Source organism: Lynx canadensis, chromosome D1 (assembly GCF_007474595.2).
Source record: "Lynx canadensis isolate LIC74 chromosome D1, mLynCan4.pri.v2, whole genome shotgun sequence".
Classification (NCBI taxonomy): domain Eukaryota; kingdom Metazoa; phylum Chordata; class Mammalia; order Carnivora; family Felidae; genus Lynx; species Lynx canadensis.
Genome location: NC_044312.2, coordinates 74,522,094 through 74,548,376, shown reverse-complemented (window position 1 = coordinate 74,548,376; position 26,283 = coordinate 74,522,094). Strand labels below are relative to the sequence as shown.

The window sequence follows — 26,283 nt, the reverse complement described above, 5'->3', positions numbered from 1 at the left end:
GTAGCACATGCCTGATTCAATTACTCCAAAGAATGTACTCCCCCCCCTTGCCTGCTGGGATGTGAGAGGCAGTTACTTGGTTGATAAAGGTGCAGAAGAGAATCTGGTGGTTTTCCTTCTCATTATATAAATTTTTAACCAATTCTCCCATGTTTTTCCCATCCCTCACCTTCACCTTGTGAGACAACTGGTACTTCTGATTCCTAAGCCTTTCTTGGGGTTCTGGAATTTAACTGGCTTGGCTTTTTGTCATCTCGCTCTGCCGGTTTAAAAAAAAAGTCTATATAATATCATAAAGCTTTTAAGAACACAGGATCTGGGGGCGCCTGGGTGGCGCAGTCGGTTAAGCGTCCGACTTCAGCCAGGTCACGATCTCGCGGTCCGTGGGTTCGAGCCCCGCGTCGGGCTCTGGGCTGATGGCTCAGAGCCTGGAGCCTGTTTCCGATTCTGTGTCTCCCTCTCTCTCTGCCCCTCCCCCGTTCATGCTCTGTCTCTCTCTGTCCCAAAAATAAATGTTGAAAAAAAAAAAATTAAAAAAAAAAAAAAAAGAACACAGGATCTGTGTCCAGATTGCCAAGGTTTGAATTCTAACTCCTTCACCTACTAGCCACTTGGCCATGGGCAAGTTACTTAATATCTATATTTCAGTATTTTTGTTTATAAATGGAGATAACAGTACATACCTCCCAAGGTTGTTATAAAGATGAAATAATATCTTTAAAACATTTAGAGAAACAAAAGACTTGTACACTGAAAACTACAAAACATTGCTGAAACAAATTAAAGAAGACACAAATAAATGGAAAGACATCGCATGATCACAGGTTGGAAGACCTAATATTGTTAAGATGTCAACATACCCAAAGTAATCTACAGATTTAGTGCAAACCCCTATGAAATCCCAATGGCATTTTTAAAAGAAATAGAAAAAACTCCATGCTAAAATTAATATAAAATCTTAAAGGGCTCTAAATGACTAAAACAATCTTGAAAAAGAATAAATCTGGAGGTCTCATGCTTCAAAACCTATTGCAAAGCTATAGTCATCAAAATAGTGTGGCACTGGCATAAAGAAATATAAACCAATGGAATAGAGAACCCAGAAATAAACTCTCACAGGGATGCTTGGGTGGCTCAGTTGGTTAAATGCCCAACTCTTGATCTTGCTCAGGTCATGATCTCATGGTTTTTGAGATCACGCCCCACTTTGGGATCTGCACTGACAGCACAGAGCCTGCTTGGGATTCTCTCTTTCTCTGCCCCTCCCCTGCTGGCATGCATGCTCTCTCTCTCTCTCTCTCTCAAAATAAATAAACTTTAAAAAAAAGAAATAAACTCTCATATATATGGTCAAATGATTTTTGACAGGAATGCCAAAAACCATTCAATGTGAGAAAGGAGAGTCTTTTCAATAAATCATACTGGAATAATTGGATATTTACATGCAAAAGTATGAAGTTGGACCTATGCCTTACACCATATACATAATTAAAATGGATCAAAGATATAAATGTAAGACCTAAAACTGTAAAACTCTGAGGAGAAAACAAAAGTGAAAAGATTCATGACATCGGAGCAATGATTTTTGGATATGACACCAAGAGCTCCTGCAACAAAAGTAAAAATAGATAAATTGAACCACATTAAAATTTAAAAATGTGCATCAAAGAACACTATCAACAGAGTGAAAAAACCATGGAATGGAAAAAAAAAACACTGGAAAATAATATAATTGATAAGAGATTAATACCTAGAATAGAAAAAGAACTCCTACAAGTCAACAACAAATACCCTGATTTAAAATGGGCAAAGAATTTGAATAAATACTTCTCCAAAGAAGATATACAAATTGCCAACAGCCACATGAAAAGATGCTGTGTAAACAGAAAGGAAAATTAAAGGACTTCCATTGTTATTTTATCAAGTTGGTACTTGGATAATGAGCATGTAATACTTACAATTTTAAAAAACTTTTTTAAATATAAGCTTCTGGGAAATACGATTTTCACCCATTACTCTTCCAGGAAGGCAAGGTATGGAATCATTTAAACAGAATATTAACGAAATAATGCAGTGTGTCTCCTATGAATAAATTTAAGTAGTCTAGCAATGCCTGGCTAGACCATGTACTTTATCACATGGTAAACTCCAAATAAATGTTTCTTAAATTATGCCAAATTCAGATAAGTGAATATATATTTGCTATCAAAAGATTAGCCCTACAACCCTGAACTCATCAACACCTACAAGACTTCTTACTTACCTTCAATAAGATACAAATAGCACAGGCCATGCCTACAGCACCAGTCCCGACAATGGTGATCTTATTCTGGGAGATCTTCTCTTCCCCAATTAGATTCTCAATAAGCTTCTCCTTGACAGTTGACATGTTGAGAACCTGATAGGGATAATGAAATTTCAGTGGAATCAAACTCCTTAAATTGATCACTGTCATAACTACACTGAAGATCTAAGGACCTACCTTTTGGGTTTGCAGAAAGTTGGAACCAAGGGTGGGGGGTCAAGGGGTGTGGAGAGGTAAAGCAAGGACCAGTCTACCTATCAGTAGTAGGGGGTGGGGAACCCATAAGCTTTTATTTCTCCTTGCCCTCGAGCCACCATTTTCACCCCAGTACTAGACACTCACAAATGCTTTGCCTGGCACAACTTAGCCAGAAAGCACAACACACCGCCTTTAAGGAAGATTAAAAAAAAAAAAAAAACAAAGTAACATCAGAAGAAAAGCATCAAGGACAGCTGAAGTGCGGAGCCCTGTAACGGCTACTCTCTGGACGGCCAACGCACGCACGAACGCCCCCACGCACGATTCCCTTTCGTCAGCACGCAAGCTCCGCCCCCCGTGGGCCCAGGGGCAGGCACCTAGGCAGGCTAACTATCCTCCCCGCCTGTGGGGAGAGGGAGGGGGACTTTTCCAGGTGGCTGGGGTTGAGCCCTCTTCCCTGTGAAGAGTTCTAGGCGTTCTTTAAGAGTGTGAAAGAGAGGGATATTGGGGTATCGTTTCATTTCCCTCAGCCAGCCTAGGCCTGGGAGTGAGTTTAGCGTCGAGTTTTTGGAGACTTCAGGCCCCACTGGGAAAAAGCCCTCTTCGGAGCACCTCATTTTCTTACGTTGGTGCCATCTTAAGACCGCGTCCTGATGACATAGCTTCCAAACTGCTTCCAGATAACTTGCCTCTTTCTGAGAGGGCATGCTGAAAGGACCTGAGCCCCCAAAGACTAAGAATTTAAGGCTGGGCTTGGGAATGACCAACCTGAATTTGACGAGTATTTTTTGATGTGTTTTATCACGCCCTTGTGCATACATTTATTTGCAGGAATTCAAAACATTATTATTGAGCTCCGAAACTTCAGGACAGAGGGCTGAAATAAAGTTTGAATTAAAGTAATAATGAGGGGCACCTGGGTGGTTAAATCAGTGGAGCATCTGACTCTTGATTTCAGCTCAGATCATGATCTCACTGTTGGTGGGTTTGAGCCACAAGTCAGGCTCCACGAGCCTGCTTGGATTCTCTAATTCTCTCTCTCTCTCTCTCTCTCTCTCTCTCTCTCTCTCTCTCTCTCTCTCTCTCTGTCTCTCTCTCTCTGTCTCTCTCTCTCTCTCTCTCTCTCTCTCTCTCTCCCTCTCTCTCTCTCAGAATAAGTAATACATGTATACATACACACATAAAGTAGTAATGGAAAGGAAAAGCCATGTGTAATTTTCTAAGGGTGTTCTTAATTTATACCATGAATTTATAACTCACAGAAGGGGAACCAACCTCCTTGGTCATCTTCTGTTGAGTATTTGCATTTGAAATCCTTTTCCATTTTCTGTTTCAAAGCCTATGGTTTGTTTTTAATGTACTTCAGACCATGCAATCAATCGCCCTGCTTAAAACTCTTCCATGGCTTTCCATTACATTTAAAATAACCAATTTTTACCATAACCTAAAAGACATTCAAGATTTGCCTCCTAAAAAAAAAAAAAAAAAAAAGATTTGGCCTCCTAGCTCTCCAACTTCATCTCAAGACATTCTCTCCTCACTCCCCACCAGCTTTTGGACTGCTTTTTCTTGGCTCCGGACTTTTTGCTGTTCCCTATATTTAGAAAGTTGTTGGGGCGCCTGGGTGGCCCCGTTGGTTAAGCATCCGACTTCAGCTCAGGTCAGGATCTCACGGTTCGTGAGTTTGAGCCCCAAATCGGGCTGTGTGATGACAGCTCAGAGCCTGGAGCCTGCTTCAGATTCTGTGTCCCTCTCTCTCTCTCTCTGCCCCTCCCCTGCTTGCATGCTCTCTCTCTCTCAAAAATAAACATTAAGAAAAAGTTAAAAAAAAGAAAAAAGTGCTTCCCTAGCCCTTCTCAAAGTTGATTTCTCGTTTTCGGTTTGGAACCTAAATGGCACTTCCTCTAGCTTTCCTTAACCAATGTGTGACCAAGGACCACCTCCTCACATCTCTCCTGTTTCTCTCATGGCATTTTTCACAAACTACCAACTCCAAGAAACAGGTTCCCTGTAATAGACAGGAACAGTAGCCATTGTTGGTCCTGTACTACCACTTGCTTGTATGCTTCCTTGCACAGCAACTCCCCACGCTTGCACCTCATTTACCAGGAGGTTAAGAGGGAGACACTGCTGGCGTGGATGATCATCTGGTAGCAGAAGGAGGTAGTGACCAAACTCCTGATCTGGATGAAGAAAAAGGCTCTTCATTCATACCTACCCAAAGTGCAGGGCTGGCCCTTGAGGTCCCCTGCCTGAGTGGGCTCTCTGGGTGGCTACAGTCCAAACTAACTTAGCCATTTTGCTTGATTGTACAGCTTGATTGTGCGGCAATGAAAATACAGGAGGGGCAAGATCTGTACATTCCAACAGCTGCCCTAGTATAAATGCGGTAAAGAATTCTGAAAGAGCATGGCTTTGAAGTCCTGATACTTTGGCAACATGGGCTTCAGTGAAAAATATATATGCATTTTTCTGTCTATATACATATATATGAACATTATTTATGTATACATAATATACATTATTATATATGTATAATAAGGAAGGAAGGAAGGAAGACTATGTTCTGAACATCCCATTTGCTTCCGCACTAACTGGTATCTTCTGTAAATGGAGCTAAGGTATATTTAATCCACTTCCCCAAGGTTATTAAGACTAAAATGAGATATTACATTTAAATTTTAACTCTATTTTTGCGAGAGAGAGAGAGAGAGAGAGAGAGAGAGAGAGAGAATGAGCTGGGGAGGGGCAGAGATGAGGGAGACAGAGAATCTGAAGCAGGCTCCAGGCTCTGAGCTATCAGCACAGAGCCCAACGCGGGGCTTGAACCCACAAACTGTGAGGTCATGACGGAGTCGTAGTTGGATTCTCAACCGAGTCACCCAGGCACCCTGAGATCATATTACATTTAAAAGAATCAAGACTTTGCAGAATTGGTCCATTCCTTGCCTGGAACAGGAAGATACAAGGTAATCCTGAAACACTTTTTGTGCCACAAAGGGAGGAAGCTTTAGAAGATTAAATCTGAAAATTCATGGAAGATTAGGTTAATATATCTTTAAGCATTGACTTTTCAGTCATGTTGGCATTGACTAATTTAGTCTATCAGATATGAAATTAATAAATGTAAATAAATTTTTTTAGACTAAAGTTGCCCCAAAGTTTACAAGAGGCTATAGGCATAAGTACAGGTTTGTTTTTGTAGTAATTAAAAAGTTCTAAGATTAGGTAGTGGTGGAGGTTGTACAACTATGTGAATTCACAGAATTATACGCTCTTTAAAAAAATTTTTTTTATAATGTTTATTTACTTTTGAAAGAGAGAGAGAGAGAGAGAGAGAGAGAGAGAGACAGAGCACAAGCGGGGGAGGAGCACAGAGAGGGAGACACAGAATCCGAAGCAGGCTCCAGGCTGTCAGCATAGAGCCCGATGTAGGGCTCTTGAGATCATAACCTGAGCCAAAGTCGGACGCTTAACGGACTGAACCACCCAGGCACCCCTGCACCCTTTCAAAAGGTGAATTTTAGGGTCGCCTGGGTGCCTCAGTCAATTGTGTGTCCGACTTTGGCTCAGGTCACAATCTCATAGTTCATGAGTTAGAGCCCCGTGTCAGGTTCTGTGCTGACAGCTCAGACCCTGGAGCCTGCTTCGGATTCTGCGTCTCCCGCTCTCTCTGTCCCTCCCCTGCTCGTGCTCTGGCTCTCAGAAATAAACATTAAAAAAAATTTTTTTTAATGTAAATTTTATGATGTGTAAATTGTAGCTTGTCTATTTTTTTTAAAGCCTGTGTAAAAAGCAAATCATATTATAGTACTTGTTAAGACTACATAGTTCATTCTTTTCCTTTTACATTTGACACACTGAAAAAAAAAGCATAATTCTTTCTCTTCACTAGCTTTCAGGAAGGAAACTTTAGTGAAAGATCCTGGAGAAGTGATGACAATAAAGTTGTTCTAGTTAACCTCTGGAAGTATTCGGGCCTGAATAAGGATCATAGTTGTAGATCTGTTTTGAGGAAAATCTAAAAGTTTTTGAGTGGACAAACCACCAAGACTATTTAGTTTAAAACTGTTAAGTACCATCAAGTTACCGGCCTCCAGAGAGCAAAAGTTCTTAAAAATCTGTGTCTCCCTATAGTGACAAAGTACCATTGCCTATGTTGTTAGTAAGTGATATTTTTACATTCAGGTGTAGAATGCCATCTACATGACTTGTAGGGTACCAGTTATGATTAGCCCTATTATCAAGTTATCTCTTAATATCTTGTGGCTTAGCATAGTAAAAGGATTGAATATAATGGAAATGGTACCAAAACAACCTACTCAATCTAGTCATCTATTAATTATATTAAATCATGTTAAAGTCTGATCATTAGTAAACAACACACCTTAAAAATACCACTGTAGTGTTGCCCATGAATACCCTAATGGGTCCCAATAATGTAATGAGTAAGTCGCAGCTTTATTTATCTTAATATAGTAAGAGAGAAGTCACTGTTCAAAGTTTATTTGATATTTTGGTTGGTATGACACTTAGATAGTTGGTTGCATTGTTTATACGTAGATCTTTCTTTTTACATTATATGGCAATGTACACTATGTTCTGACTTATATAGGACACAAAATAAGATCCTTTAGAACAGTTATGCACAATACATGCAATACTGAATTTATACATTGGATCCCAGGAGGTGATTGGCTGGAGAAAAAAAAAAAAAAGGTTGGTCTAGGCATGTTGGGTGAAGGAACCAGAAGTAATACAACACACAGTAAATACACGTCTGGTTTGAATAGCAACTGCAGCATATGCCACATTGGCAGTGGTGTCTCTGAGGTGGTGGAACTATTTTAAGTTAACCAACTTAGGACGCAAGATGGGTACCGTCCAGCATCAGGATGTAGCCGCAAGGTTTTGTGAACCATTCCTATTTGTAACTTAGGAAACTGATGTTTTTCCTAGGCCATTTTTAATATTATTACTTGAATAAGAGATCAGATAATAAGGACAATATACACAACCTCCAACTAAAAATCCTGTTGTAGTCTAGACAGTGAAGTGGTACAACATTAGAAAACGTTAAAACTGCAGCTCTTTTTGGATCCCCCAGAGTGTATCTGCACTCTTCTTCAAACGGGCCTCTTCCTCAGGAGTCAGGGTCACCTTCACAACGTCTGAGATTCCATTCTGTCCCAAGATGCAAGGAACACTAAGGAAGACATCATCTTTTATTCCATAGAGACCCTGAAGACAAAATGAAAGATATTTTATGTTTTGTCTATGCATTTTGGGGTCTCCCAAGACTTCCATGCTCTACAAACATGTATGCTTATTTAATATAACTTGGTAAGTAGAAATTTCTTTCCACATTTTCAGTTAGGATGTGATGAACAGTGCAAATCAACAAAATACTGGCAAGATTCCTGTTGTAAAAGAAACTCTAAACTATTGCTGTTATCCATAGTACTGTCACATTTTTATGGATAACATCTTGGTAACTCTAACTTGAGTAGGACTTCTTTTTTTCTTCAAAGAAAAAATTTTTCGTTCATGGTCGTGCACCTACCCCAATTTATTATTAGTAAGTTACCAAGTATCGATGTGGTGAACACAGTACTAGTAGACATTATTCCTAAAGTGCAACCATGTCTCTCCAAAAAAGGAAAGTTGTTAGTGCATTAATTTATTTCACTTAAATCAAGGACTGATAACTAATCTGCTTTCATAGAAGACTCTTTTTTAAAAACCAGAAAATAATGGCATTTAAATACAATGTATCACTACACAGACCTACCTTAATCATGGTGGAAATTGGATGCACCCGCCTAAGATTCTTCATTATGCTTTCTGCCAAATCTGCCACAGACAGTCCAATGGCCCAGGAAGTGTAGCCTTTCAGTTTGATCACCTCATAGGCACTGCAGGGTACAGAAGGGCAGGGAAGGTAGGAAAAAGTAGGGTAAGAGAAACAAAGAACAACAACGCTTTCACTGAACACAGGCTTCACAGCAAACAATGGCACAAAGTTGCATTATATACCTGAGTAATGATTGCCATGTATACCAGGATATTATGAACAGGGATGTTCACAACAGTATGGTTAGTAATAGCAAAAGCCTGGCAACAAGCCCAGTATTCTCCAACAGGGGAATGGATAAACTGTGGTACATACAGTGAAATATTCAACACAGTGGAATGTTACATAATGGCCAAAAATAACTGTATCTACATGCAACAAAACAAATGATTCTTACAATGTAATACTGAATTTTGGAATATAAATCCAAGATTATGTATGGTATGCTTGACTCAAGATTATGTCAAGTAAGGGATGGGTGGAAGGGTGAGTGGGAGAAGGAGCTCAGAACTCACTCATTTCCAAGTACCAACATACTAATAATTCTAATTCCAACAAACACTACACTTAGTTGACAGCTACTGTCAACGTTTCTTAGGTTTTATTTAATTAAGCGAATACAAAGAGGGCCCCGCCTAAACCAATCATGATTCATTATTCAATTCTATATACCTGAGATCCACACATGACCACATGGTTTATAATAAGTAAATAATGCCACCAAGCATGAAAGCTTCCTTGTTTCAACAATTTCTAAGAGTTAATATTTACATTTTAGTACCATTACAAATCTAGACGTTCCTGGAAACTTTATAATCATTTGAATAAACAAATGTCTCTATTCATAAAGCCCGTAACAGGAAATTGGATTTAAAAGTTCTTATTCCTGGGGTGGGGTGCCTGGGTATCTCAGTCGGTTAAGTGGCTGACTCTTAATTTCGGCTCAGGTCTTAATCTCATGGTTTGTGGGTCTGAGTCCCGCATCGGGCTCTGTGCTCACCGTGCTGAGCCTGCTTTGGATCTCTGTCTCCCTCTCTCTGCCCGTCCCCCACTTGTGCTTGCTCACTCTCTCTCAAAAATAAATAAATGTTAAAAAAAAATTCTTATTCCTGGGGCACCTGGCTGGCTCAGTCAGTGGAGCGTGTGACTCTAGATTTTGGGGTCGTGAGTTCAAGCCCCACATGGGGTGTAAAGACTACTTCACTAAAACTTTTAAAATAATAACAAATTCTTGGGGCGCCTGAGTGGCTCAGTTGATTAAGCATCCAACTTCGGCTCAGGTCATGATCTCACGGTTTCTGGGTTTGAGCCCCATGTCAGGTTCTGTGCTGACAGCTCAGAGCCTGGAGCCTGCTTCAGATTCTGTATCTCCCTCTCTCGCTGCCCCTCCCCCACTCACACTCAGTTTCTCTCTCTCAAAAATAAACATTAAAAAAAAAAAAAGTCACATGCTCTACCCGACTAAACCAGTCAGACATCCCTAGAAAAAAGTTTTCTAACAAGAAGTACTCAAATGCTACTAAACTTCCAACTTTAAAATAAAAATAATAAATTTTAATCTTCTACATTGCCAAACTATGGAATCTATTACCTGTCAACCACCTGTTTGTGAACCTCTTTCCACTTTTCCTTATCTGCTTCAGTGCCTAAGTCAGGGTGCAGATTCTTCAGGGAGACACCAGCAACATTTACTCCACTCCATACAGGCACTACAAGAAATAGCACAGAATACATTTATTTCCATACATCATCCAGCAGACTATAATAGCACTCCAGCCAGCCTTGCTTCAAGTTAACTCGCTCCTTGCTTGCTGACTTAAGACCCTTGATCTTTAACAGAACTAATTTACTTTCTTTAAGATTTGCAGACCACTGGCCTTGGAGAATAAAAGACCAGAACTTTCCCAGGCCACAGAGGCCAGCAAGTCTGTTTGAGGTCACCTCACCTTTCTTTTTTTTTTTTTTTTTTTTTTTTTTTTTTTTTTTTTTTTTTCAACGTTTTTTTATTTATTTTTGGGACAGAGAGAGACAGAGCATGAACAGGGGAGGGGCAGAGAGAGAGGGAGACACAGAATCGGAAACAGGCTCCAGGCTCCGAGCCATCAGCCCAGAGCCTGACGCGGGGCTCGAACTCACGGACCACGAGATCGTGACCTGGCTGAAGTCGGACGCTTAACCGACTGCGCCACCCAGGCGCCCCTCACCTCACCTTTCTGATTAGCCCAGCAATCTTTCAACAAAATGTTTTTCTTTTTTAAGGTCACACGAATGACTTTACTGACCTCCTTTTGTACATCTGTAGACCTTGCCCTCCTTTGTAGAAAGAACAGAGTACTCTTGCACGACCCCTGGGTACCAAGGAACCAGACCTTCTTGCACAACCCCGCATCCCCAGCCCCAGGCACCAAGGAACTAAGACCTTGCACAAACTCCAAGCACCGAGGTAACTCTGTAACTGGCATCATCAAATCTGCATGTAATCAAGAAATGTCACAGACCACTGCATTCCCTTAACTGATTAGACACCTTCAAAAATCTCTGGGCCTGGCAGAAACTTTGGAGTTGACTTTTGGACAAGAGTCTGCCTTCTCCCCACGTGGCCCGCCTCCTGAATAAAGCTCATATTCTTTTTCCAGTCAAAACTCTGCTCTTGAGTGACAGGCCACCAAACTTGGGTTTTGGTAACAAGACTAGTTATTTTGACCCATTTTTCTAATCCTCATTTCTTATCTGAGGAGGATTACCTGCTTTTGGTAGATGGTAAAGACTACCAATGCCCTTACTCTTAGATTTTCATTGATTAGATTATGTGAAACTAAGAATTTTCACCATATTCTGACCTGTTTTCCTAACCGATTGGGATGTTTAATCCTATTTGAAATATAAAGATAGTATGAGATCGTAAGGGGAATTTTCTTGGTATAAGTAACTGAATTCAACTGTGATAGAATTTTTCCATGCACTCCATTTGGATTGGTTAACCTTTTCACAGCCTCACAGTTCAAGTCTCATATAGACAGTTGTGATAGTAAATGACTGAGGTCATCCTAAGAATTATCATCTTAAGTAAAAGAAATTTCATTCCCCATCCCCCATGCCATAAGAGGTCACATAAAATAGCTAAAATCTGAATAATAGATTTTTAGAAATCATTCTACTCTAATGAATGGATATCTAATTTCAGCTCTGATTTAATAATAAAACTTCTATCAATATCTTACACAATCTTTTTGAAAACAAAAATTGAAAATAAGTTATGCTTACCACTGGAGTCTCCATGCTCTCCAAGGACCCACCCATGACAGCTTAATGCGTGAACTCCCAGCCTTTCCCCCATTAGGTAACGGAACCGGGCTGAATCCAGATTGCAACCACTTCCAATAACACGGTTTTTGGGAAAGCCACTTATCTTCCAAGCCACATAGGTCAAGATATCCACTATGAAGAAAACATTTAGGCAAAAATACTAGGTAAATCATTAGATGATGTTTGGCTACTCAAGATACATGGCTCTGTAGGAATCTTGATATTGATCATAACCAATCAGTATTTTTGTCAATATTTTTAAACCTGTATGTATAATATAGCAAATTCATTAAGTATTCAAGAAGTGTAGTATAATGAAAATAAATTGTGCATCAAGAACACCTTATTCATACCCTTTTCCCTTATCTAAGATCTTCTAGGGAAAATAACTAATTTTTAAGTTCTAACTACATTGAGGGGCACTGTACCCCTTCAATATGTTAAATTTAACTATTTTACCACATCCATTCACAACAGGAAAATGAAAAATACGAGAAATAAATACGTATATACAGAATATGACATATGCCATCAGTGTTACTCAAGCTCATCTATTTGTGCAATTAAAGGTCTCACCTGGATTGGAAACAACAAGCAACTTGCAGTTTGGGCTGTATTTTACAACATTAGGAATGATGAACTTAAAGATGTTCACATTACGCTGGACCAAATTAAGACGGCTCTCTCCCTCTTGCTGACGTGCCCCAGCTGTGATAATAACCAGCTTGGAGTTTGCAGTCACATTATAGTCTAGACAAAGGGGAAACAAAAACCAGATTAAGGCCTTAATCTCTTCCATACATTTGTTTTTATGGGCAATTTTATTAGTGTTTTGTTACCTCTCTTACTTCCTTTCACGCATAGGTAAATACAGATAAATGACACTAATGCCACCCCTCCCCCCAACCCATGATTCCTTTAGCTTTTGGTTTTTTCACTGTGGCCACCTAACATGGAGGAAGAGTACATCAACGCCTTCCTTGTATTCTGGTTTAGACTGTGACTTTATATAACCACAGTTGGGAGGAGCTGGAAAGAACCAAGTGAGACATTATCCCCCAATTTTTTGCCACCTGAGCTCAATGCTCAGACTCTTCCATACCCCTATTTCTACTTAATTACTTTACTGTGATCATATCAGCACAGAGATAGGCGTCTTTTTTTTTTTTTTTTAAGCAAAGGCAACTTTACACTTATCAAGATCTTGCTTCTAGATACCCTATGGCACAGGATGGTTAACCCAGCCCATAGATAAGTGGTCAGTGATTTTCAGGTGTCAAAAGAAACACTATTTGTACACATGCCAGGTTTCCTGACTAGGGCTCGTAAGTGTGAAAAGTCTGAACCGGCTCATTTACCTTATTCTCAACCTTGTCTTAGTGTCTGAAAGGAAGTAGGGGAAGTTTAAATTTATATTTATATTAAATTTAAATATTTGAAGCAATGTGGTTAAATATGGACCCGAGAAGCATTACTAATTACATTCTAATTCAGATGCTTTCCACATTATAGACTATTGGGTTTCCATTACTAGAAATTGAAACTTTGGTATAAACAGGTTGCCAATGCAAAATGGCTCAAAGGCTCTTTGCTCCTATACGAAAAATAAATCTTTGAAAAAGGATTTCAAGCCTGATAAAAAAAATCAAATCTAGCATAGATCACAATATAAACTTGTTGAAATCAACCTTTGCCAGAGACAATTTTTGGTGTTCTTAGGAACAGGCTGCCATGCTGGAGATCCATCATCTCTCCCTTCAATTTGTCTTCCATGACATCAACAAGAGCAAGTTCATCTGCCAAGTCCTAAAAGATACAAAATTTTTAGTCAAATAGAAAAGAGCTGCTTCCAAATTTTAGAAAGGGATGCAAAATTTCTATGTTTCTAGCATAGGAGAGCTCTGCCACTTTATTAGTATCAGGACATACCTCAAAGTAGAGGCAGGCCCCCATTTAAAAACAGACTCACGGGGGTGACTGGGTGGCTCAGTCAGTCCAGCATCCAACTCTTGATTGTGGCTCAGGTCATGATCTCACAGTTCCTGAGATTCTCTCTGCTCCCCCCACCCCCTCCACTAGCATGTGTGTATGCTCTCTTTCTCTCTCAAGATAAATAAATAAACTTTAAAAAGTGACTCACAGATGACCCATGCATAGGAAAAAGTACCGATCCTCTCTCTTCACGAGAGCAACTTTTTTTTTTTAATTTATTTTCTTTACATTTATTTATTTTTTGAGAGACGGAGCGCAAGTTGGGAAGGGGCAGAGAGAGAAGGGAACACAGAATCCGAAGCAGGCTCCAGGCTCTGAGCTGTCAGCACAGAGCCTGACACGGGACTCGAACTCACAAACCGTGAGATGACGTGAGCTGAAGTTGGATGCTTAACTGACTGAGCCACCCAGGCGCCCCTTCACTAGAGCAACTCCTGCAAGCACTCCACCATTCAACTGTGTGGTAGCAGAACACTAGATGGCAATGGTTGGAATAACATCCAATTACATAAGACTGCTCTGTTTAGTCTCTCACTCAATTTTACACATTAATTTTAGGCCATTAATCATTACATAAGTGATGTTGACCAGTATTAAGACTTGGAAATTAAAAAGTGATATTCTGGATCATTCCTTTATATGTTTTCCATATATTAACCAACACTAAGTGTTCCAAGAAGATTTGTGCATTTGCAAAATAATATTGGTGAAAAATATCCTTTCAGTTGAATCTGTAAATGTTTATAGGTGCCTCTCAGATCAGGAGCACCAGCAACAGATTTAATACACATGGGGTGTGAACTGTTATAACCAAGTAAGTTATACTAGCTGAGCAACAGATCTACCCCCCCAAGTCATCTGTAATATAATAATCTTATACACACCTGAGTTAGAGGGCATAGGTGTGGAAAAAACAAATGGCATCAATTCCTGATCCAGTGGAAGGCTGTAAAAATTGGTCCAGGTATCCCCTGATTGTCAGAAGTTTGCATTATGCCACTTCCCTTTTATAAAAGACCTAACATTAGTACCTGTTTTCCCTAACTGAAATAAATCCAAAGAGGATTTCTGCCTTTAGGAAATAAGGCAAAAAAACACAAAAAACAAAAAACAGCATTCAGTGTTTGTTTTTTGTTTTGCAGTGAGCCCTTACAGAGGCAGCACATATCCTAGTTACCACCTTGGTTCCTTCCACCTGATGAACCAAGTTCCTCAGGAACTTTACTCAGCATCTCAGCATCAAGATGCCATAGCTTTGAACTTTGTGAGCATCTGTACCTTATCTCTATTTTGTGCATGCATTAGCAAGATGTGTCCTAAGGTATCAGAAAATCCTAAGGTTATTTTTTGGGTCTGGGAATGTTCAAAACTTTTCCACATTAATTAATGGTAATTGCTTCTTTGCTTCACACCAGGCTTCAGAAAGGTTTCATAGGAATGCTCTCCTTTCGGATAGTGGGGGAAACCTTTATACTATGTGGCCCCTCCTAAGAACACATAAAAAGCAGCCTATGTTGTTACACAACCTCTGCATAGCTCATTCTGCCTTCAGTTCCTTATTTCAATCCTTTCCTGTTCAAAACCCAGAATTCATCATTACACTCCCTTATTAGTAACTCCAAATCTAAACTTAAAATATTTTAATATTGTAAGCTGCCTCAATTTCTTTTTTTTATATAAACCAGGCTCAACTACTATAAAAGATATTCTTTATTCATTCTCAAATTATCTTTTGCTATCTAAATTTTAACTCCATAACTGGTACCAAAATTATTATTCAAGGTGAGGGGCACTGGGGATTTTTGTGGGAGAAAGACTTAAGATTCCCCACATTGTGTAATTAAAATTTTTTTTTTAGTTTGAGAGAGAGACAGAGTGAGCGCACAAGCAGGTGAGGGGCAGAGAGAAAGAGAAACAGAATCCCAAACAGGCTCCATGCCATCAATGCAGAGCCTGCCTGACGTGGGGCTCGAACTCACCAACCACATGATCATAACCTGAGCAGAGATCAAGAGTGGAACTCCCAACCAACTGGGCCACCCAGGCACTCTCATGTGATTTTAATTTTACCAAATGTGTGTATCATTTTCAATTCAAAAATTACTTTAAAATAAAGGCATGTTTAACTTAAAGATATAGACTATGTTTTCATTTGTAGGCAATTCATGCATGTTAATACAGCACAGTGAATTTAAGGAACTGTGTCACCAGCCTTATAACTTTTAATGTTTTTAGTACAGATACCCTTTCGGTATAGCATTACTAAAGTTTGTTCCACATAAAGTTCTTCAAATGAATGCATGAACCTAAATATTTGTATATACAATGTAATAATGCAATTCTTGGAGGTGTGGGGAGATCGTTGGGGTCAAGGTATCCTTGGCTTTCAGAGTGATGGGCTTTCACTTACCTTCATTAAGATACTGATGGCACAAGCCATGCCAACAGCACCAACCCCAACAACTGTAATCTTATTCTGGGGGGTATGGTCTTCCTTAAGAAGATTCTGAATCAGTTGATCCTTGAGAGTTGCCATATTGGACTTAGAAGCAAAAGGAATCTATAGGGGGGAAACACACACTGTCACTGCATCCTCTTTAAATTAACGCTCATTAACCAAAAGCTGTTCTAAAAGAGCTTATTTTACTTCCTTTTGGGATACTTGCCATTAAAAAGAGGGAAGGAACAAACCTAAAGATGGCCAAAGGGATACTGAAAGGCCTAAAGCCAGGGTCTGGTCTGGCTAGGATCTTGGTGTAAAGGATCTCACCTTGGCGTGGAAAAATAATATTGACGTTTGGGTGTAAGTATAACTTCCTGAGGACTCACTCATCTTGATTTATTAGCCCCAAGCGGGGCTGCCTTTCCTCACACAAAATCGCTGTGACTGCCTCCCCAAATGTACTCCAATCACCAGTCCTGCAAACCCTCAAAAAATGTGGAGAGAAATGTGCGGAAGGTTCCCGTAAATGCCTCTTGGAACCACCGGGACGCCGTAGGCTGTTAAAAACAACAATAAAAAACCCTCTGCTCATGCGCACTCACTCCTTCCTCCAGCCCCAGAAGATGGGGCGGAGATCAGACCAACAGCTCTGTTGGCAGGGAACCCTCGGGTTTTCCGCCCCTCCCCCACCCAGCCCGGCGCGACACTTGCGCGCATGCTCATTTCGAGCGCTGGGCGGGGACAAGAGTAGAGCCTACAGACCGCGGCTTTCGAGAGCTGGGTGCTGGCGCAGAGGCGCCAGTCTGGAAAGCCCCGCCCAAGAGCGGAAATAATTGGGAACTGTCCTGCTCTTAGGGTACAAGGGAGAGAGCCACGAGGCAGAGAGCCCCGAGGTGGACTTTAGACTTAACTAGTGCCCCAGCTGGCAGCCTCCCTGGCCGCGGGCAGAGCCAGACTTTAAATCGGAATACTAGACCCAAGGAGCTGTTAACCAACAGGGAGGGAGGCGCCTCGTGTGGTTTCTGCCGTGATCCATGTTGCAAAGGCGTGAGGCCCGATATGAGGAAATTTTGTCAGTACAGGAAGTGCAAAAATAGCTGCAGAGGCCTGGAGCCCTAAAGTTAATAGATACTTGGTGGAATCCTCCATTCCCAGTGTCGGGGAGGGGGCCTTCGCCCTGCTAATCCAACCCTGCACTGCATTCACTGGAAAGATTATCACAGGTTGCATCCTGAAGCACCACGTCTGGTCTTGACACCACCCCAAAGGGCAAAAATATCCGAGAGGACTTCCAGGCAGGCAGCCCAGAGTCACTAAGGTGGAATCAGATCTCTCCGTGTAAATCACTGCTATTTCTAGACCTGGCCTCACCAGAATCTAAACCCTGGGATCCAGCGCTCCCTTCAACGTGGGGGCACGGGTGAGGGACGAGCACTGCAGAAAGTGGGTCTACTCCCCCAACTCTGCCACCCACTCTGTGACCTCAGAGATGCCCTAACCCTCTCCCAGCTTTAGGTTCCCCCATTTCTCAAGACGAGGGGACGGTACCAGATAGCCTGCTCTCAAAAGACCATCGGCAGGAGGGCTGAGACTCTTCCTGCTTCATCTTTGCATGCACCGTGCCTTGCGTAGCACCCGATACATCAGCAGCTGCTTAATAAGTGTAATTTGCGCAAAGAGCGCCCTATAATCCGCAGGCAGTAGCCGCCCCATGGAGTCCACCTCTTGAAGAGTCCCAGGGTTAAAAAGCGACCCAAGCAGCGCTCCGCGGTTTTCGACCCCCTCCCTCTATCCCTCACCCGCGACTGCTGAGGGTTTTTAGGCTGGGTGGGCTCTGGAAACCCGACCTCCAGTTCTGCGTTGTTTGCCTATTTTAAACCCGGAGGTATGCCCCACCCTTTAGATCTGTCATTTCCTTGTCTTTCTGCATCCACCCGGGCTTTCAGCCACAGGATAGCTGCGGCCACCTCGGTTCCCCAGCCGGACCACAGGCCATGGTGCCCACTTAGAGCAAAAGCAGAGTGCGGTGACCTCCGAGTCCACGTGCGGATCCTGCCTCCCCCCGACTCCCCGGGAGCAGAGACCCCTTCGGGGACAGCGCCGAGCTAGCGAGCCGGAGGCAGCTCGCTCTCCTGACCCTCCCGCGCAGTGCGCTCGGGGCCCGACCGTACCGGGAGTGCACGTCGAGCAGGCGGGCGTCGGCGGCGCGCGGTGTTGGGTCCGGACTTGGCGGCAGCGGCTCCCGTACTCGGAGCTGGGCGCGGGAGGGGCCTTAAATGGAACCGGGAGGCTGACGTCAGGGGGGTAGCCGGGCGGACGTGCGGGAACCCACGTGTGGGTCGGGCTAGGGGCGGGCTCGAAGCCAGGCGGGGCTGTGGGGAGGCTCAGGCGGCGCGCGCAGCGGGACCGAAGATCTGGGGACAGACCCACGTGTGCCTGGGGACCTAAGGGGCTGCCGGAACCGCGCAGCCTCCGGCCACAAAAGCCCCGGCCCTCTAGAGCCACCAGCCAGTCAAGTCTACCCTCCGGAAAGGCTTAATCTGAATCTTCACCGTTGTTTCCCAGTTGACCGGAAAGAACAGCTTCTGGCCCGTTAGGCACTCAACAATTTGTTGGAAGGGGGGGAATGCCTAGCACGGCATCAGTCTCCTTACCTAGGTCGAGTGGTTCGCAAAACTTGACGCTGCTTCCCCACCCCCCACCCCCCTTTGCTCAGCCTGCCTTCCTCCTCCCTATCTTCTTTAAATCTCACCCATCATCTGGTTTCTCTCTCTCTCTGTCTCTCTCTGTCTCTGTCTCTCTCTCTCTCTCTCTCTCTCTCTCACACACACACACACACACACACACACACACACACACACACACACAGAGTTAGTATCTGCCTTGTCTCTGCATCCGCTGAGCTGTGACTCCTTCAAACTGGCTTGCATTAGACACGTGTGTCACTTTGCTCTCCTACCTGACAGCGATTCTTTCAAGGGCATGGATCAGTCTACTTCCTCCTTTGAACCTGGTACCAACTTGGAGTCCAGTTCTGAGAAAGATCCATAATTATGGGTCTCTTGGTTTTGAAGGGAACAAGCTAACCTCAGCTCCAGAAAAGCAGGGTATCTGTCTAGCATGTTGTAATAGTTTTCCTATTGCTCTAGGAATCCCAGAAACCTAGGCTCTCACCTCAAACACACAGCTGGACAGGCTGAAGGCCAATCACAAATTCTCCGTTGTTTCTCAGGGCAGGGCTGACTGCTCGAGGTTCCCCAGTCTTTGCAACAATATCCTCATTCAGTCAGGGTTGGGCCCCTGCCTTCTTATCAGATGTGACTACAGCTGGTGGCAAGAGGGCAGAGTTCAGAGAATGGAAGGTAGGCTGGGGAGACAGGTAAGAACTCAGGAGGAGGACCTTGGGATGACCTCTAAAAATAATCTGGGTGGAAAGTTTACAGCTCCCTAAATTAAGGCACATAACAGCTCACTCCAAACACAGCTTCCTTCTTCTTATGCAGAATAATATCCTCTACTTAACTCTACAAATGTGAGTAAAACAAGTACTATTTACTGAGCACCCCCTACGTGTCAGGCAGCAAGCCAGGTAATACCTTCACTCTAATTATTTGGAGTAGGCATAATTATCCCCATTTTGCAGTTAAGAAGCCAAGGCTCAGAAAAATTAGTTATTTTGCCAAGGACAGACAACTAATAAGTGATTTCAGCTGGTTCTTTAGGACCAACTGACTCCAACCTCTTATTTTTCCTGTTGTTCCTTCTCCACCCCTCACCGCTGACTCCACAAAAGTCAAGAAATTGTGGTGCAGGGGGGTGCGCCCAGGTGGCTCAGTTGGTTAAGCGTCCGACTTCAGCTCAGGTCATGATCTTACGGCTAGTGAGTTTGAACCCCGCCTCAGGCTCCGTGCCGACAGCTCGGAACCTGGAGCCTGCTTCAGATCCTGTGTCTCCCCCCCACCCTCTTTCTCTCTCTGCCCCTCCCCACTCACACTCTGCCTCTCTCAAAAATGAATACATGCTTTAAAAAAATTTTTTTAAGAACTCATGGTGGGGGCCCAAGCTAGTCCCAGGCTCAGAAAATTTCATTTTCTGTGAGAGCTAGTAGATATTACTGGTTGTCTCTGCCCATCCGTTGAGCTGAGACATCAGTCTTCTCTGCCCTCAGACTGGTACTTCTACTATCCATACTCCTGCTTTCCAGGCCTTTAAACTTGGACTGGAATTTACACCACCTGCTGTCATGGGTCTCCAGCTTACAGATGGAAGATCTTGGGATTTCTCAGCTTCCATAATTGCCTGAGCCAATTCCTTATAATAAATTTTGTTATACCTCCTATTGGTTCTGTTTCTCTAGAGAACCCTGACTAATACAGCCCAAAGAGAAGAATTTCTGTACTAAAGCTCAAGCCGAATGTGGGATCCATGGGATGGATCAGAAAGCACTATTTCAGAGGGCAGAACAGACTTCTCCAAACTAACCAAGTGTTCTTCAAGGATGGCCCCTTTGAAAGGGAACATCTCACAAAAGAGGTGGCTTGACCAGGGGATAGTCTGACCTCAGAGAATGGGTGGTGCTCAACAACCAATATAAGATTTTCCTAAAATGGACCTGGCCAACGAATGATGTCCACCCAAAATACAGTGCTGAGTCATTCCTTCATTTAGTATTTGTTACAGTCATCCTCAAAAAAGTTCAATAGTTCCTCATTCAACAGCATCAAGAATAAAATCCGAATTCCTTGGAAGGCACACTAGATGTTCTACAATACAGTGTCCACATCCCCTCTCTGGCCTTATCTTCTATTTTCCTTCATGATTCCCATATGCCGGTCTCAAGGCTCTTACACTACATTCCCCCGACATGCCATGTATTCCTCCTAGGCGAATTCTTCAACCTGAATGTTCTTTACCTTGCCACCATCCCTGTCCTCCCCAAACCCACACATTCATAGGTCAAGTGCTGTTGCTTGAGCTTTATTTTATTTTTATTTTTTTATATATATGAAATTTATTGACAAATTGGTTTCCATACAACACCCAGTGCTCATCCCAAAAGGTGCCCTCCTCAATACCCATCACCCACTCTCCCCTCCCTCCCACCCCCCATTGAGCTTTATTTTAAACTAATTATTATTGCTGTCCTCTTTTTCTCACTAGACTGTGAGCTCCACATGGACAGAAACTTTCTGCATATTCTCAGCACATATATTTATTTGTTTTTATAAATGTATTTTGAATTACATGCCCGCTATGCTAAATGCATGAGGGCACTATGCTAAATGCTGGGGATATAAAAATGAATAAGACATATTTATAAGCCTTCAAAGACTTTACCATTTAATGGGGAAGGCCAAGGGCATTCCCCTGTTTGGTTAAAATGCAAGACAGAATATAACACTGCCTCAAAAGAGGCAGAAATAAATTACCCTAACAATCATAAGAGAGAAGGGTCCTTTGGCCAGGACTATCAGAGAAGGCTTCCCAGGGGAGGTAGCATCTGAGCTTAGCCTAGAAAAAGACTTCAATTGCTGAAGATCAGGTGTTGAGAAAGCAGAGAATGAGTATGAGCAAATGCGTCGAGGCAGGAAATTCAAAGTGTATCTGGTGAATCTTTAGCTTTAAATGCCAGGCTATGAAATTTAGGTGTTTTTGCTGTTGTTTTTTTTTTTTTTTTTTTTTTTTTTTTTGGTGGGCAGTGGAAGTCAGATGCTTTTGGAGAAGGGGAGAGAGAGAGAGAGTGAAAGCAAGGTAGTTGAGAAGTCTGGAAAGCACAGCGGGGTGGCGAGGAACACACCTTGTTTTGTAATAACACAACAAGAAGCTCGGAACATACGCAGCTCCAACCACAACGGCACAGAACATACACTTCTCTGATATACCCTACACGGCCCTGCAGCACCCCCCCCCCTTTTCTTTTTTTTTTTACCTTTTCCATGTTTGCAAAGCTGATGGCTTTTCTGAGTTTCAGGGCCCAAGATGCAGATGGCCTCATCGGTCTCTGTCCCCAACAGGCCAGGCTCTGTTGTGTACGTGCCAAAGCAAAGGCTCCTCTCTCTGGCAAGAGATCAGGTGCCTGTCCCTGGGACTGCTTCATGTCATCCCCCTAACCCCCTCCATCTCTCACATGATGGGAATGGAAGCCACAGACTCCACCCTGACTCCTCAAGTCCTCCTGGGTGCCACATCTCCTGGTACGCCAGTGCCCACCCTCCCCCACCTCTTTCTCCTCCCCTCTTCCTCCCCTACCTGCCCTCCTATCAGGTACTAGAAGCTGCCTCTGTGTCTCTTTTCGGCTTAGATTGTTATTCCCTCCAGAGTTCATTCCTCCTGTGAGCACCTAACAGAATCCACCTCAGAAACTCTGGATTCCTTTTTCTGTAGACTGAATGTTTGCGCCCTTTCCCCCAACTCATGCTGAAACCTAATCCGTAATGTGATAGGATTGAGATGGGGGAGCACTTAGGAGATGATTAGATCATCAGGGTGGAGCATTCGTGAACAGGATTAGTGCCCTTAAAAAAAAGAGGAGCTCCCTTGTCCCTTCTATAATGTAAAGACACGGCAAAAAGTCTATGAACTTGGAAGGCTCTCACCAGACATCTGCTGGAGACTTGGTCTTGAACTTCCCAGACTCCAGAACCATAAGAAATAAGTTTCCATTGTTTATAAGCCACCCAGTCTGTAGTATTTTGTGACAGCAGCATGAATGGACTACCTTCTTTTCCAAGGAAAAGAAATGAGACCTATGCCCTTTTCTCTCCATCCAACCCTGTCACAGAGGCCTCAAGCTTTCCATCACATTGACAGGTTCCAAGGCAAAAACTGTTGCCAAAATATAAGTGGTTTCCAAATTGAGGGCCCACAAAATCAGTGTGCAGAGGGAGTCCCAAGGTGTCTCCAAGCCAGACAACCCCCAGCATGGTAACATAGTGCCCTTTATCTAATCACCACAGGGGAGGACTGTGGGAAGCTGTGATAGCCTTTCCCTCTAACATCTTGGGTGGCAAGGACAGTGATGGGCATGGCTTAGCAAAGTTGAATGGGCAGCCTACTGGAGAGGAGACACTGACCTGAGGGTCAGGAGACCTGAGTTTGGTCATGGATCTCTGAGTGATGTTGTGGCAGTCACATTCCCTCTGTAGCCCCAATATCCTAGACTAAACATAAGAGGATCTCTGTTCCAGTTCTAACATCCAGGGGGGCTCTGAGTTAACGAATCAAGCCTCCACACACACCTTCATTTTTGCAATTGCTCAGAACTCATAGGCAAAGCTGCCGCCCCTTTTTGGGAACTGATTTGGGCTGCTCCTCATGTGGAATGAGGAGCTTCCAATGTGGAAGCAGACATTCAAGGGGCCTGACTGCACCCATGGCAACGAGAATCTCATGCCTAGCATTCTCTTGTCCTCCATTTTAGTTCGAAAACTGGGTCCAAAACACCCAAGGCACTGGCTGGGTGTTGCATCTGTTAATAAAAAGCCTCACTGGGCTTTGAAAACAAATTACTGATAACAGGAAGCCATCTCTGATTCTTTAAGGAATTCTTTACACCTTGCAACCTTACCAAGTGTGGAAGTACATTCCAAGCCCTAGCTCACGAAAGAAGGGTAATTTCCTATAAAATTCCAAGAGGATCAAAGCAATTGTAACTGTGAATAAAACCAGACAGGTCTATCCGTAATTTCCTGGGCCTAGGGTGTGGGCAAGGAATGGAGGTCTTCTGATTTGTGCCGATGCTGACTGGCAGAACACCCTCGCTGAAATTTGGGTCTGTCGGCTCTGGGGCTTTGTTTAAACTCCTATACACAGCCACTCATCTAGCTACACCTCACAAAGGATGTTCTGCCTGTACTTTGAGCCTGTTCAGAGGACTCTGACCTGAAAAGCCAGCCCCACCTCATTTTTTTAGGGTACTAGAAGGGGTTCTGGCTCCCTGGGGAATGTGGGATTCTGGTAAGAGAAGCAAAGGAGAGCTTCCCGGTACCCCAAGAGGGATCTCAGGCTGTGGTGGGGCTGGTGCAGGCAAGGAGAAGGCTCCCCCTGCAGCTAGATAAAGCTCACTGGGCCTTCATTTGTGCATAGCCTAGGGTGGCTTTCATATCAGTTCTCTAGTGACATTTATACTTCAACCAGAAGAAAGCAGAGCAGGAATTTTTACTTCCATTTTACTGGTGGGACTGTGGAAACCTCAAAACCTGGAATCGCCCCAGGCCCTGCAGCTGGAAAGCAGCCTGGTGGATTGCGCATTCCCAGACCAGCTTTCCTTCCCCTGTAACACTCTGCCCCTCTGTCTTCACAGCCTGGAAAGCAGTTGGCCCTCTGCTCCTTGGATATCAAAGGGCAAATGTGACAGGGCTGCAGAAAGGTCCAGGCGGCTCGTCTGTCCACAGGGCTGCTCCAGGGCCTTATCTAAGCAGCCTCCCTCTCCCTGGCACTCCATTAGCTTGCACAGCCCGCGTGTGTACAGGGCCAAACTCTGCCCTTTGTACAAACACACTTGCAGTGTCAGGCCCTCTCAGAGGATATTTCAACTTAGCTCATCCTCCAGTTTTAGCCACACAAGGGATGAAAGCCCAAGAGGGGCCCTCCCAGCCTTGGCCCTTCCCACCTGCCCCTCACGCCTGCCCCTGCTTTGCTTACACTGCAGGGCCTCTCAGCTCCTCTCTTCTGGCCCACAGGGCAAACATTCGCTGTGGGGAATTAGGGCTCGGTGCAGGGAAGGGAAGTGCTCTAGGCTCCCATAATGCTTCAGTGCTGGTGACTAAGGGCTGGAACCTCCCAACTAGTCCAGTACTTTCTCACTGCAGCAGACACATGGCCTCTCAACCAGCCTGGGCTCTATCTTGTACTGTGGGTGTGGCTCTCGTTGCGTCTCCAAATCCTGGGTTTTTTCCACTGTATCAGAGCCTCTTCCAAGAGCCTATGATTGAGGCTGGCACTTGGCAGTGAGGCCTCACTGTGCAAGAGGCCACACCCCAGCCATTAAAGCTACAGGACTGGCAGGAGGCCACCTCAGCCTCAGCCTTCTCTCCAAGCACCCCCGCCAGCAGTAGACTCATGATATCACAGACCCTCCCCTTAATCTCAGCTAGTTCTGAAGCAACTGCATTTCTCCTCCTCCTTCTCCATCAGCCTCGGGTGGGCACAGACTGTGCCAGCATCTCCATGGTAACCGGGGCCACAGCTTCCTGCCTTGGGCAATAATCCAGAGCCAGCACCCTTGCAGAGCTCCTTTGTAGACGCCAGGATGGCTGACTGTCACTGCAGGCCCCACCACACCTCAGTGCCATCCCTGGGGACAGCCCGGGGAGGCAGCCAGGCTGGGTTGCACTGGAAGACTTTAAACCCATCTGTTCTTTGAGAAAGGTCTTGAAATGGGGTAGGCTGGGAAGCCCACCCCCTCTCCCCCACGTGGAATTGGTTCCTCACGGCAGGCCGTGGGGCTCTGGTGTTAAACTCTCTTCAGGGCAATGGGTGAAAGTTGAAAATTCCACAATATGTTGGTTGGCTTTAGACTTTGCTCTCCATGGCAGAGGGGGTTGTGGTGGTGCAGGAGACAGAGTGCAATAGATTAGGCAATAATCCCAGTTCCTTGCATCCCTCACCCCACAAAATGGCTCCTGGGGCAGGTGAGGGGCTGGCAGGCTCTCAACCAGGGAGGGTGGTTATCAACGGGGAGTCAAAGACTCCAGAGTGAGACAGTAGACAGATCTGCTCCTTGTCAGCTCTCCTAGTGGGGGAGGAAGATGGGGGCTGGCAGCGCACCCCGGAGCTGACCTCACTGCCACCATCCGAAGGACTGGGGAGAGTCTTCAGAGAGGTTCTGTCTCCAGGAGAAAAAGAAATCAGAATGCAGAGTGGAACTGCTCCTGGTTCCTCACGCTTCCCTTCTCAGCCCTCTGTGCACATCTCTGCTTCCACAACAGCACTTCTGGCAGAGGAGAGGAGTGGGCTTGCAATTCAGTTGTATATACACAGTATGTAGAGTTCACAGGGCCATTCCTGTTCACCTTCCCCCCCCCCCCAGTCTCAGAGGGGGTTTGTCTTTAGCTCAACCTGTTCTTTGGGCTTTTTTGATGCGGAATCAAGAGCACCAAGTTGGCCCTAAGACTATACAGGAAGGTTGAGGGGAGAAGGATTTAGGTCTACAGGCTGTTAATCCACGTAATAAAGAGGAAGAAG

General features: G+C 43.9%; 2 protein-coding genes across 2 annotated transcripts in view; both read right to left on the bottom strand.

Moving 5' to 3' along the window:
* The window catches only part of LOC115525771 (L-lactate dehydrogenase C chain), a 43,491-nt gene extending 40,023 nt beyond the window's left edge, over positions 1–3,468 (bottom strand). Inside the window, exon 1 of the mRNA XM_030333136.1 lies at positions 2,264–3,468. Within this exon, the coding sequence (XP_030188996.1) occupies positions 2,264–2,455 (192 nt within the window). The 5' untranslated portion in view covers positions 2,456–3,468. The remainder of the gene's footprint in view (positions 1–2,263) is intronic.
* A 3,525-nt stretch (positions 3,469–6,993) lies between these two features.
* LDHA (lactate dehydrogenase A) lies at positions 6,994–18,373 on the bottom strand. Its single transcript, XM_030333137.2, has 8 exons — positions 18,270–18,373; positions 16,066–16,215; positions 13,352–13,469; positions 12,240–12,413; positions 11,622–11,795; positions 9,949–10,066; positions 8,295–8,418; positions 6,994–7,744 (listed from the first exon to the last, which is right to left on the bottom strand). The coding sequence occupies exons 2-8, from the start codon at positions 16,189–16,191 to the stop codon at positions 7,580–7,582; spliced, it is 999 nt and encodes a 332-aa protein (XP_030188997.1). The 5' UTR covers positions 16,192–16,215; positions 18,270–18,373; the 3' UTR covers positions 6,994–7,579.
* Between the last annotated feature and the right edge of the window lie 7,910 nt (positions 18,374–26,283).

Coding starts and splice junctions, on each gene's coding strand:
- LDHA (XM_030333137.2), bottom strand. CDS start 16,191: ATGGCAACTCTCAAGGATCAACTGATTCAGAATCTTCTTAAGGAAGAC. Junction 13,470..16,065: donor CCATCAGTATCTTAATGAAG/GTAAGTGAAAGC, acceptor TGTATCTTTTAG/GACTTGGCAGATGAACTTGC. Junction 12,414..13,351: donor AAAAATTGTCTCTGGCAAAG/GTTGATTTCAAC, acceptor CCCTTTGTCTAG/ACTATAATGTGACTGCAAAC.